This window comes from Asparagus officinalis, chromosome 4 (genome assembly GCF_001876935.1).
Source record: "Asparagus officinalis chromosome 4, Aspof.V1, whole genome shotgun sequence".
In the NCBI taxonomy this organism is placed as follows: domain Eukaryota; kingdom Viridiplantae; phylum Streptophyta; class Magnoliopsida; order Asparagales; family Asparagaceae; genus Asparagus; species Asparagus officinalis.
Window position 1 is genome coordinate 70,685,411 of NC_033797.1, and position 12,279 is coordinate 70,697,689.

Consider the following 12,279-nt stretch of genomic DNA (forward strand, 5'->3'; position numbering starts at 1 on the left):
CCCCCCCCCCCCCCTATTTATAGAGGCAGCCCCTAGGCAAATGACCAAAAAACCCTCATATTCTAACTTTTTTTGATCGTTTTAAGGGGCAAATTGGTCAAATGGCCAAATATGACCGTTTGGCCGGCGACATAAACGGTCAGAAATGACCGGACCAACCCGGCTCGGCCATTTCCGCCAACGGTCACAATTTGTGACCGTTAGCACCGGGCCGGGCCCGGATCCGGACCGACCCAGGCCCAGACTCGAGTCCGAGCCGGGTTCCGACCCGACCAAGCCCAGACCCGGGCCGGGTTCCAGCCCGAACCGCGAGCTTTTTGGACACCCCTAGTCCTTACCGTGTTGTGGTCCTTACCCATTTCTCTAATCTGGCCTGATTAAGGACACTTATAAAATTTATTTTTTAAAACAAAATCCTATTGAACAACGTTCAATCATTGAGATCCCATTGTACAATGGAAGTAATCTACTCACTGAAACACAAGTAAAAAAATTCTCAATATAACCACAGAACACAAAAAAGGCACAAAAATAAAATAACATAAAATAGTGTGCCCGGATTTTTCTCATCTTTAATAAATCTCAAGAACATTTGTGAGGCTCATCCTGGGTTAAATCCACAAAATTTTGGCCATTGTCTCTCCATGAGAGATCTTGATCAGATTCAATTCCAGCAAGGATCTTCTCTTCTATTTAAGAGCAATAGCCTTGGAAAATTTCTGACACATGAATTTACTGACCCGAGAGGAGAGAACCAGCCAAGGAATTATCCCAACCTGCGTAAAAAGGGTGCATTTACTCAGAGCTGCACAAAGAAACCTCTCTTGAATTTCTAGGAAATTTTAGCAGATGATGTATTTATCTACCGTGATAAGGCCAGTCGCCGAATCTTTACTTCTCCAGGATAAAAAGCTCCCTGCCAAAGCAAATATCAAGTTAATTTCCTGAATATATTTGATTAGAGATTGTTCAAGACAACAATGCCACAAACTATAGAAAACTTTACACAGAGAGGCAACATCAAAATAAAAGATACCTCTCTCCTTTTTCTAGTTACATTTCTAGAAAACAGAGGCTAAGATAGTATTTTTTCATTATCTCAGGCAATCAATTAAATAAGACTAGCTCCAAAGGTCTACTGGTATCTGCTTGTTCTCTAAGGTTGTCAAAGTGCTGGTCACCTTATCTCTATGAACACAATTTTAAGAGTTGAGATCCTGAATAAATAAGCTAGTGGACTAAACCTGGTAACTTGTATATCCAAGGGAGCAAAAACTACTAGAGCTGATATATAGACTACAATTTTTGCCGTCCATGATCCACTTAAAACAGAAAATAGTTCTTTATTAACACATTAATTAAATTAGTCCAATAATAGAGTTAACTCATTCCAAACGAATTCAAAGCACCTCTTTCCTAGAAATTAACAACCCTTCTCCAATAGTGACTCATCACCATCGTCCACATGTACACATTTTATCGCCAGAATGGGTCTGATTATTTCTGAAGCATGTCAGTCTTCAGCACTGAAAACACTTGGCCATATTTTATTTATGAGAGGAGAGAGAAGCTAGCTTCAGCATCCACGAGTTTGTGCCAACTTCACGGTCAAGTCCAAAGAGCGATATGAGAAAAAGTGGAGAACCATTCGCAGTTAGGGAGACCTAAGAAATTAAGCATGTAGTTTAAAATCTTATTATCAGGTATCCAATTAAACACCACAGGGTTGAATCAATACATAGGAGACTTCTAAGCGCCTGCTTTCTAAGTCTTTGCTTCCTAGCCTCCTGCTCAAGTGAAGATGGTATGAAAAGATCACCAAGAACTTAATTTACTGACTGAAGTTCAATGACTGGAAGGCAAGAGTATAATTAAGGTACAAAATAAAAAACTAATAATCACAAGTTCTTCTATTATCAACCTTCACAAATCAACACGATAACCTGAGTTCTAAAGTTTTAAAGACATTACCGAAAGGCTGCAAAAGATGTTGAGGGACTGCTGCAACAGGTACAGTCCAAAAGCACCAGCATAGTCCAATATATAATAACACCTACAACAGTTATTCAGTTATACCCTATCTACCTCAGCATATATGATATAACAGTGTAAAATCGTTTTAAGGAAATCAAAAGACACCTTAAGAACAAGAAGTGTTCTTCCATATAAACCATGCGACAATTTGCTATCCTTTGCTTGCTCCTCCTTTTCTGCACTCACATTCGGGGAAACATCAAAGTTAAACTCTCCACCAACACAATAACAACATAAGTATTAAAGCGCTTTGATGTACACTAACAAGTTTAAAGTAAATAAAAATAAAAAAAGAGTGTATTAGCTAAGTGTTACTTATAAGATAATTACTTTATGCTACATCCGGAGAATACATCTTCGGAGTGTCAAGCTAATAAGATATGAATTCCCACACAATGCAATTAAATTCTATGCACCTTTGATTGTTAAGTCTAGGATTGGTCTATACAGCTGTCAAATGTATAGTAAGATTCATACTGATGACAATGGGCATGCCTGTTATACAGGGACTGAAAACATGTTTATGAAATCGGCACTGCCATTAGAAGGTGCAGTTTATTGATGTAATCCATGCATCGGGATCCTCTCCAATTAGGTGTGATAACTGGACAGTGTCCAATTAGCCCAATGTTACCCTTTATTTCAATTTCAAGGGCTGAGATTAAGCCACATAGAACCACTATTATCTTTAAAACCACTATTATGAACTGGTACTGTGATAGTGGAAATCCTATGTGGCTTTATCTCAACTGTTGGAACTATAATAGGGATTGGGGCAATGTAATTGGAGAGGATCCGAATCCGTACTCTGAACATTCCTGTGTCAAAAACTTGATTCTCATATGCATGGTCATGTAACACTAGAAGCTACATCTTAAACTTTTCTAATCTTCTTACATTTTCAGATGAAATAATCACTGCATCAAACGTTACTTTAAATGAAATAGAAGTCAGGAAAAAAAAAAGTATTCAAAGTCAATGACATTCCTTAAACATTTGTTGGCCTTCAAATCACATCTGTTAGTACATATCATTTAGCGCCTTCTAAACACGTAAGTAACAGCTTGGGTCTCTTTTATCATATGCATGCACATTGTAAATTCTGCTAATATATCATGAATACTAGGGTTGGACACTGATATCAGCATTTAAGAGCAATCAAAGCGAGCAGAGCTTGAGAATCCACTAAGAGGCAGAGATACCAAAGTAGTTTGGTTAATTTGTTCAGGTCATAAAGAAAATAAACAGCATCAAAAGAGCTATAATACATTACAAGATTATGATTCCCCAAAAAGTTTAACAAAAAAAGTCTACTTAAGAATATCTTTTAGTGCCAAAATTGGATAACAAAGACGACACAAAGTTTGCAAAAACTTGCAGCAGACAAGATTAAATAACTGCAGCCATTTGAAAATGGACAACTCTCCTTTTTTTCTGATCACAACCTACGAAAATGAAAGGAGTAATTAATTAATGGTAGATTACATACTTTTCAATAGTTCCTTCTCTTTAGCTGCTGCTGTTCGTCGAAGTTTTGCAGCCTGGGCAAATGTGGCAGGCCTGCAAACACAAATAATAACATGCTGAGTTGTTAACGTGTATAACTGAAAGGTGGGGAAAGTACAATTAGGTTTTAAAATATGTTGAATTACACTATATATTTAACCTTCTACAATTATTTAACAAGTAGTAATCATTATTTTTTTAGTATGATTGCTAAGGTTAATATAAGAAATAGAAAATATACATTATATGTCTTACAGATTTGGTATAATAACCATAGAGTGATTGAAAACATACGTTGACAAAGAGCTTGCCTCTTTCAAAAGTTGCTTTATCTCTTGCCTTAACTGAGCTTGCTCACTGCTGCTTGATCCTCTCTAGAAAGGTGGCATAGTAATTAGATGACTATAGTACATATTGAGTTTGACTATATAACGAACTAGTTCAGTTATAGAAAGATTTTCTGCTCCTTGTAATGAGGAAAGAACAATATTAGGGATAATTGTAAAGAGTTTTGGCATAAAACCCCGTTTCGTTATGTGAATACAATGTTGGTTATCTAAATTTATAGGGTATAATCTTTTTCTTTTTAAGGAAGAGAAGTTAAGTTCCATCTTCCAGTGCACAGATACAACCAAAACTTGCTACGGTGTGGCTATCACCATAGGAAACTCCACTCCGTACAGTGTCACTGTCAGTTTTTGGTTACTGGGATGAGGTAAAACTCGTGTCATGTGATCAAGGTAGTCATTGCTATTGCAACAGATTGTAGGAGGTTATGATGTGGTCATCCTCATCAATATCATCATTAATATCCTCATCGTCGGAGACGCATCCTAGGAAGCTTCATAAATGAACCAGCATGGCAACATTCACTAGTTTTGGAGGCACAACGCCAACAGCCAATCCACTCAAGAAGGCTGTAGGCACTCCCACTTCGGAAATTCTACAGCTGAGAAGAAACAGGGAGAAGTTTAAACTTAAAATAGCAGGCAGGCTTGCTGCTTAAAAATTATTGCTAGTAAATGAGAAGTTTAATTTTGCAATGGGTCTTTTGGTATCCTCCTGTGGCAATCATCTAGCATACAAAATGCTACCAAGACATTTGGGGTATATATGTTTTCCCATTATCTTGTTGAAAAGGCAACCAGACATCTCTCTGCACAAATGAACTTGAATAATTTAACATCATCCCAATGCAACTCTCAATGAACATTTCTCAAACAGTACATCACTTCTTCGAAACTACTCACAAAACTACCCAAACAAGTTCAAGAATTAACCAAGTCTAATTTCTCATACTTCGTTGAACAAGCATGATCCACCCAACCTGCTCAGTAGGTAAGGCTGGATTAGAATTTCGAGACTTTTGAAAATATGGGTGGGGCCTGGATTGAGGGAAGAAAACAAACCACAACACTAGATAAGAAAAAACTTAAGTAAAACCCCTCATGAACACGGAACTAACACATTGAACCCAACCCACATGCGTCAACCCAAATCTAGCTGAATTTGCCTAGTTTGTGATTTTTTTAACATCTCAAGCTTTCCATAAATAGAATGTTTAGGTACTCTTTAAAGTTTATAGTTCATGATTTATTCTTAGGTTATGAACTTAAGTGTTTTATCTTGACCTTTGATATATGTGAAATTATTGGTTGATATCTATCTTTCTATTTTATACAGTCCATGTGGTCATGCCTTCTTTCCAGTTCAACACGATCCGACCTAGTCCAATCCAAACACAATTGAGCAACTGATGTTTTTCAAGGTTGGACTGGATTAGTGTTGGCTAATTTTAACCCCAAGGTAGAGAGATGCTGAGTTAGGGTTAGAACTTCTAGAAGATGAATATTGGTCAGGGTTGACCCTCAACCTAACCCAACTTGCCCAAATGCAACCTTAGTAAGCCAGAACTCCTGTATAACCTTTTGCACCAGATGAATTGCATGAACCAATATGTACGCAGGGACATGAGCACGAAGTGAAAAAAATACTACAGATCACAGTACCTAACATGATACTTGATGGTGGATCCAAGTGACCATACTTAAAGTCTTAAACAGTAGTTCAAATATGCAAAAAGGAAAGATGCAACATAAGAGTAATTTGAACTCTAGTCAACAGATTAAGAGGGGGGGACTTCAAAGACTCATGTAAAAATGACGGACACAATCGTAAAAGGCCCGAGTTTAGACAAAATCAGATGGAGAGACAAAATCAGATGGAGAGACAAAATGTAGCACAAATTAAAGACATACCCTGATCATGATAGTTACGCTTAAAATTGCGCTTAAATCCCATCAGATAGTCCAACACATCCCGAACAACAACAAAGCTTTTATCTCAAAGTTCTGGGTCAGCTACATGGGTCGTGTTCCTCTCCTCAGCTCTATTATGGTTCGTCTCCTTTGTTAAGGTACCTATGACTGTGTCCTAAGTAATTGTTTCCAATCAAGTTCTTTTAGTTCGACATCTAGCCCTCTCTGCCCCCATTAACTATAAATCTTATCACTTCTCCTAACTGGTACATTCAGTAGCCTCCTAAAATAAGGTAAAAGGAGACTCTACTGGCAAAGCGACACTAGGAAGCACTAACAAATGGATAAAGCAAAGCTCCAGGCTAACACTTTTATCCCCAAATTAAACACTTTGTTCAGAAAATTTACAGGTACACAGTGCAATACTTTGCAATTAGACTCTCGATAAGCTCCGATCGTCTTAAATTACGCAGATAACACCGATTTCTCGAAAATTTTCAATGATGGCCGAAATAATGGCATTAAATTTGTTAAGTTACCTTCTTGATAATGGCGAGGAATCCATCGAGGGCCTGGAGAGCGAGGACGATGAGGAAGATGAAGAACGGGGAGAAAGAGCCTCCGCCGTCAACGGTTAGGGTTCCGTCCATCTCTGCTGCCGTTGCCGGAGACACGTCGGCCGTTCCTAGGGGCCCGTCCACGTCGTTAGCCCGTTAAGCGAGGGTTGAATATGAGAACGGCGAAATCTAGGTTTTTGGAAGGGAGATGAACTCACCGCGGGTGAACGGACACAAAGCCTGCGTTTGTACGGATTTGGGCACGGAGGGCTTCGGCAAATGGGATCAGGGGGTGTTTCGCAATCTCAAACTGAATTTAAAATATATAATTTTTTTTTCAAGCAATTTGAAAGTAAATTTAAAATATATAAGTTATTTTTTTTAAATAACTTTTACATGTCAGCACGCAAGTGAAATACAGTGTTTGTTTAAAAAATTAAATTATTATCAAAAATACAATGTGAAGATGACCTGGCAAAATAAAATTAATTAGAAAGTATAATTAAAATAATTTAATTAAATTAGTTATATTTTTGTCACTTTCATGTGACTTCACCACTTTTTTAGAGGAAGTTAGAATTGCATTAAATCATATGTGGTAACTTTCTTGCATCTCACTTTCATAACCACTTACATGAAAACAAACACCTTCATTAAATCATATGTGGTAACTTTCTTGCATCTCACTTTCATAACCACTTACATGAAAACAAACACCTTAATTGTTAAATGAAAGTATACATGAAAACAAACACCTTAATTGTTAAATGAAAGTAACTTTCTCACTTTCATCTTTCACTTGCATGCACACAAACACCTTTACATCTATATTAGTACGTAAGTGAAATACAGTGTTTGTTTGAAAAATTAAATTATTATCGAAAGTGCAATATGAAGATTACGTGACAAAATAAGATTAATTAGAAAGTATAATTAAAATCATTTAATTAAATTAGTTATCTTTTTGTTACTTTCATGTGAATTCACCATTTTTTAGGGGAAGCCAAATTTGCATTAAATCATATGTGACAACTTTCTTGCATCTCTCTTTCATAACCACTTACATGAAAACAAACACATTAATTGTTAAATAAAAATATCTTTCTTGTTTTTATTTTTCACTTGCATGCAAATAAACACCACCTTAGTCTCGTGCTAGCTGGGAAAGGTTGGGTTTACATAAAAGGATCTTTCTTGGAATAGCCTTCAATTTGATGAGCACAATTTAGCTCTCATATTATTATCTTACTAGTTTTAGGCCCGTGCGATGCACGGATTTGTTTAATATACAAAAATTAATGTAGCAAAAGAATGCAAAAAAAAAAACAGTAATGATATATAAGTGGTCAGAAATGATACAACCTAAGTTGCATATATAGTTTGAAAAATTAGAAAGTTTGGAAAACTTGAATCAGTTTGAGATCATATATAGTTTAAAAAATGTAAATATGTAAAAACGGTATTCAAAAATATGGAGGGGTTATTTTATTATTTATAAGGTAGAAAAAATTCAAAATTAAATTGAAATGTCAAAAAAGTACCAAAAATGGGTAAACTTAAAAATTTTGAAAAAATGAGCATTAATATCATTAAAAATAATCTAATAGGATATAATTACTATTCTCAAGCCTTGATAGAAGGAACTAAAATAAAACAAAGGGTTATTTCACTTTAATATCACAAAGTTTATATCAATTGAACCTCAATATCCCAAACTTACTTTTTGCCCAAAAAGATCCCAAAGTTCTCAAAAGTTTAACTCTGATTGTGTAAAAATAACTGTAGTATCCAAGTTCAAATTAACTTTAAAATAAATACAAAAAACTAAATAATTTCTAGGGATTTAACTCCAAATGAGCAAGAAAAGACATCTATACAGAAAAAATATAACACAAACTTACAACTAATGGATGAAACAACATACCCTTTTCCATGAATAAATCAAATTACTTCACTCTCCATCTTATAGAAACAATCCTCTCTCAACAACCTCTGCAGTCACCTTAAATGCTCAGCCTACACACTCTTAAGAACTTCCACATGCTTTGAACAAAAGGACTCCATGTACTATTTTTTTTTAAGCCCATTTCAAAAAAAAATCCCAAACAACATAAAATCACCAAAAAAATGAAAAGGAAACTTATTTTCCTATATTGAATCCATGAAGAGTGCTTAGCAAAGCGCCAACCTTAGAATCAAATTATGCGACCGACAACATAATTAAATAATTGCACACCGGAGAATTATTGCAAATCTTAAGGGAAAAATCTCTTATGAGAATATGAAAATAATTTTCCTTTTTTAAGGCTAATATTAATATGACTTGCTTACTTATGTTACAATCAATTCAAAGGTAATATACAATGTTCGTTTCTAAGCATATTTTGTAATTAACATATAGAGAACAAAATTCTTAAAAGGTTGGTCAATTTAGATGTGAAGACAGTTTGAATCTTTCGCATTAATCATGGCTAATTGTAAATGCTATGAAACATAAGAATGCAAATAATGGTTGTATATACCAAGACTGCAACACTACCTTTAAATATAGGTTAACATTTGGTAATTAAAAATTAATAGAACAATTTACCTACAAACTTCGAAAGTTGAATTCAATTAATAATCTAATTGCATTAGTCTTAGTTAAAGACTTAATTAAATTGAAAAAACACTAAAATCGCACAAAGAAGATAAAACTACCAGAAAGATGAAAACAAATCTGTAGTACCCTTTCCAACTGGACTTTCACAAATTCGATTAGTATTGGTGACTGTGTAACAATTAGAGATTCGTAAAAATTTTAGTAAGGAAAGGTTTTTGGCATTATCGGTACAGTACAATTAGAGATTCGTAAAAATTTTAGTAAGGAAAGGTTTTTGGCATTATCGGTACAGTACAAACAAAATAGTAAAAGTGATTAATTAGTAAGGAAAGGTTTTTGGCATTATCGGTACAGTACAAACAAAATAGTAAAAGTGATTAAAAAACAAATTGAAACGAACCTGCAATACTCTTTCCGATCGGACCTTTGCAGATTATATTGATAGATAAAGTAAGCTCTAATTAAAATGGGGAGGGGGGGTTACATTATTGTTCTAACTGCTGATGATAGAATCTCTAATGGATATGGATTAATTACAATGCAGGAAAGTTGAATACTTTTCAAGATAAAAGAGGTCGGTTAGACTAGCAAAGAGATCACTATTTGCATAGACGGGAAAAAACATAGATAATTTTAAAATAAAAACAATAATTTTGGGTTGAATTACCTTCTAGTTTTTTCTTTTATTTTTCTAGAATATCAATCTGCAGGATATAATCTACCTCTTCCTTCTCAAAATTGCAAAATATTCAAAATCCACAACTCTAAATTTTTTTTATCTATGTCAGTACTTGACTTTAGTCGTTAGCTTGAGTCTCTTTGCAATTGTTTTCTGCAACTTTCTCTTCTTTGCTTTATTTTCCTGCACAGTAAGAATATAATTCTTAGAGCTTAATAGGATTTACGGTGATAGATTTATAGAATATGCAAAAGAGACCTGTAAATATATATAAAAGCAAAGCCCTTTTGTTCACATGTTAAAAATAGATATACTTGGTACAACAACGGGGGGGAATTGACCCAAAAATATTAAGAAAAGATCAAAAAGAGTTGGATCTAAAAAGAATCAACTCAGACAAGCATCACGAATGATAAATGCAAAACATACATATAAGAACAAAATATAAGCAAATAATAGAACCCTAAAATCCTAAAATCACAGAGACAATAGAAATAAGACAAGTGTTAAGAAACCTTAAAATCACGGAATCTAAGACTCTATTAAGTCTCCAGATCAAATAACCCTAGAATTTAGAACACACCGCTAAAAAAGTTGAAAAGATCCTTCAATTTTAGAACCGAATGAGACTACCCAAATTTATGCCTACCATGGAGAAGTCAAAATTGCACATAACAACAAACCCCAGATCTCTGATTCAAGAAACAAAGATAACCCATCAAGCAAATAAATTCCTAACCCTATAACAACGGATCATATGTACATAAATAGATTTTTAAAAGAAAAAGAGCAAATCTGCACAAAAAAGAAAAGAATTGTTTATTACCATGAGCAGTTCATCATAATCCTGCAAAAGGGCCTGATGCTTGAACCGAGCTCTCGCTTCCTCTGAATCCATCATCAAAACCCTGCTCCCCTTCTTCATCATCTTCAACAAATTCCAATCCGAATCTCAAATAAAGGAGGAGAGAAAGAGGAAAAGTCTATAATAATAATAATAAGGTGGAAGGAGGGGGAAGATCCAGAAAGTAATAAAAAGATCAAAGATTTGAATTTGTGATGAGGAGGGAAGATATTAAATGAGAAATTTAAACTTGATGAGCCAAAATGAGTGCAGGTCATAGGAAATTGAAGCACAAGATGGAAGGTTGTTGAAGATACAAAATATTGTTATTTTCAAAATCTAAAATCTCATCCAGTTAAAATAAACTTCTCATCCAGTTTGTAATACCTAATACGTGGTGTTGCATATAACCATTTAGCATTAAACTAACTCCATGTAGATAGATTTCTAATTAGATAAACACAGATGTAAATAAATGCATATACTGACAATGAATCCTTTAAGATTGATGGAGGGCTTTGAAGAAGCTTTGTTATGATCATGAATTTTCTTCGCAGTTGAGGTACATAGTGCCCTACAAATAAGCAGATTTATCACAACATGCTCCGAAAAGAAAATAAATAACAAAACTAATTAAATATTAGATCATCCCTGATCACTGTCATAAATTAGTGACAAATTTCCATGTGAACTTCCTCATTAATCTTCAAGAGCCAGAACTTGTCACTCCAGGATCAATTTGTTAACTAACCTACATAGCTTTCTCCAGCAATGTAGAAATCTCTATGTCTGTACTGTGGGAATCTCTCCATCCATTGTATGAGAAATACGAGCGCATCTTGAGCTGCTTTACGCAATATTCAATATTGTTGATATTCGTGAACAAACAATCGATGGGGGTCCTCCGCCGTCGGACGCAGTTTTGATCCTGGCGACGATGGGGAAGAAGGAGAGGATGAATGTTGCGGCCGACTCCTCCTCCGACTTTACGTCCGATTCTGAGCGTGCGTAGTGGGCTGATAACCTACACATACAAGAATCGCAAGAGTGCGGGGCTAGTTTCCCCCGTGGTACCTCCGACGGTCAAGTCAGCCGTGGAGCTTGAGGGAAGCTTTTTGGGAGGCCTCTGGGCCATTGAGGTCCTTGCAGGGGGTTCCTTCTTAAGAGTTATAAAATTTTCTCTTTTTGTAAAAAAGGACTCAAAGGGGAGTAAAGCTCAGGTGTAAGAAGAAGCAGAGATCAGCCTCTCTCCGTCCTTACCCTCCTTACCTCCTTTTTATTGCCTCTGAGATTTTAGCTTTTCTCTTGCACAGGAGGGCCATTGCAGGGTGGGCAGATAGACTGTTGAGCCATCCTTCTCCTTCCAGATGTCGGCTGACAATTGGAAGGAAAGCCATTCGGGTACAGGAGAGAAATGTCTTCTCAGTACCCTGGATTTGTCAGAAGAGGCAGTGCATAGGATAGGTCGGCTGCTTAGCCATCCTTCTCTCTCCAGATGGTGGCTGGCAATTGGAGGAGAGGTCACTCGTGCATATGAGAGCATTATGGCAATCTTTGAGAAGTGACTTGTAAGCAGAATAAGCGGCTTGGGCACGAGGCTTGTCAGAATGGAGATCTTGATGGGACTAATCAATACTATTGTATCGATTGACATCTAAAGTGAGCTCGGTAGGATCTTATCCCTTTAATCGAGGCGGGTTTGATCTAGCGACCAAATCATTATGATTTACCGATCCGATAGTCGGGTGAGATTTAGGTCGAGTGTATGGTCGAGTCGTCTTAATTTCGAGGGGGCAACT

The 12,279-nt window shown here is 35.9% G+C and overlaps 1 protein-coding gene across 2 annotated transcripts; it reads right to left on the bottom strand.

Moving 5' to 3' along the window:
• Positions 449-6,642, bottom strand: LOC109837688. 2 transcript variants are annotated; one of them, XM_020406020.1, is made up of 8 exons: positions 6,574-6,616; positions 6,338-6,481; positions 3,835-3,914; positions 3,524-3,594; positions 2,140-2,210; positions 1,972-2,053; positions 867-916; positions 449-776 (listed from the first exon to the last, which is right to left on the bottom strand). In XM_020406020.1, exons 2-8 carry the CDS (start codon positions 6,446-6,448, stop codon positions 690-692), a joined length of 552 nt encoding a protein of 183 aa, XP_020261609.1. In that variant the 5' UTR covers positions 6,449-6,481; positions 6,574-6,616; the 3' UTR covers positions 449-689. The 2 variants fall into 2 exon arrangements, with proteins under 2 accessions (XP_020261609.1, XP_020261608.1); XM_020406019.1 differs by having other exon boundaries at positions 6,338-6,642.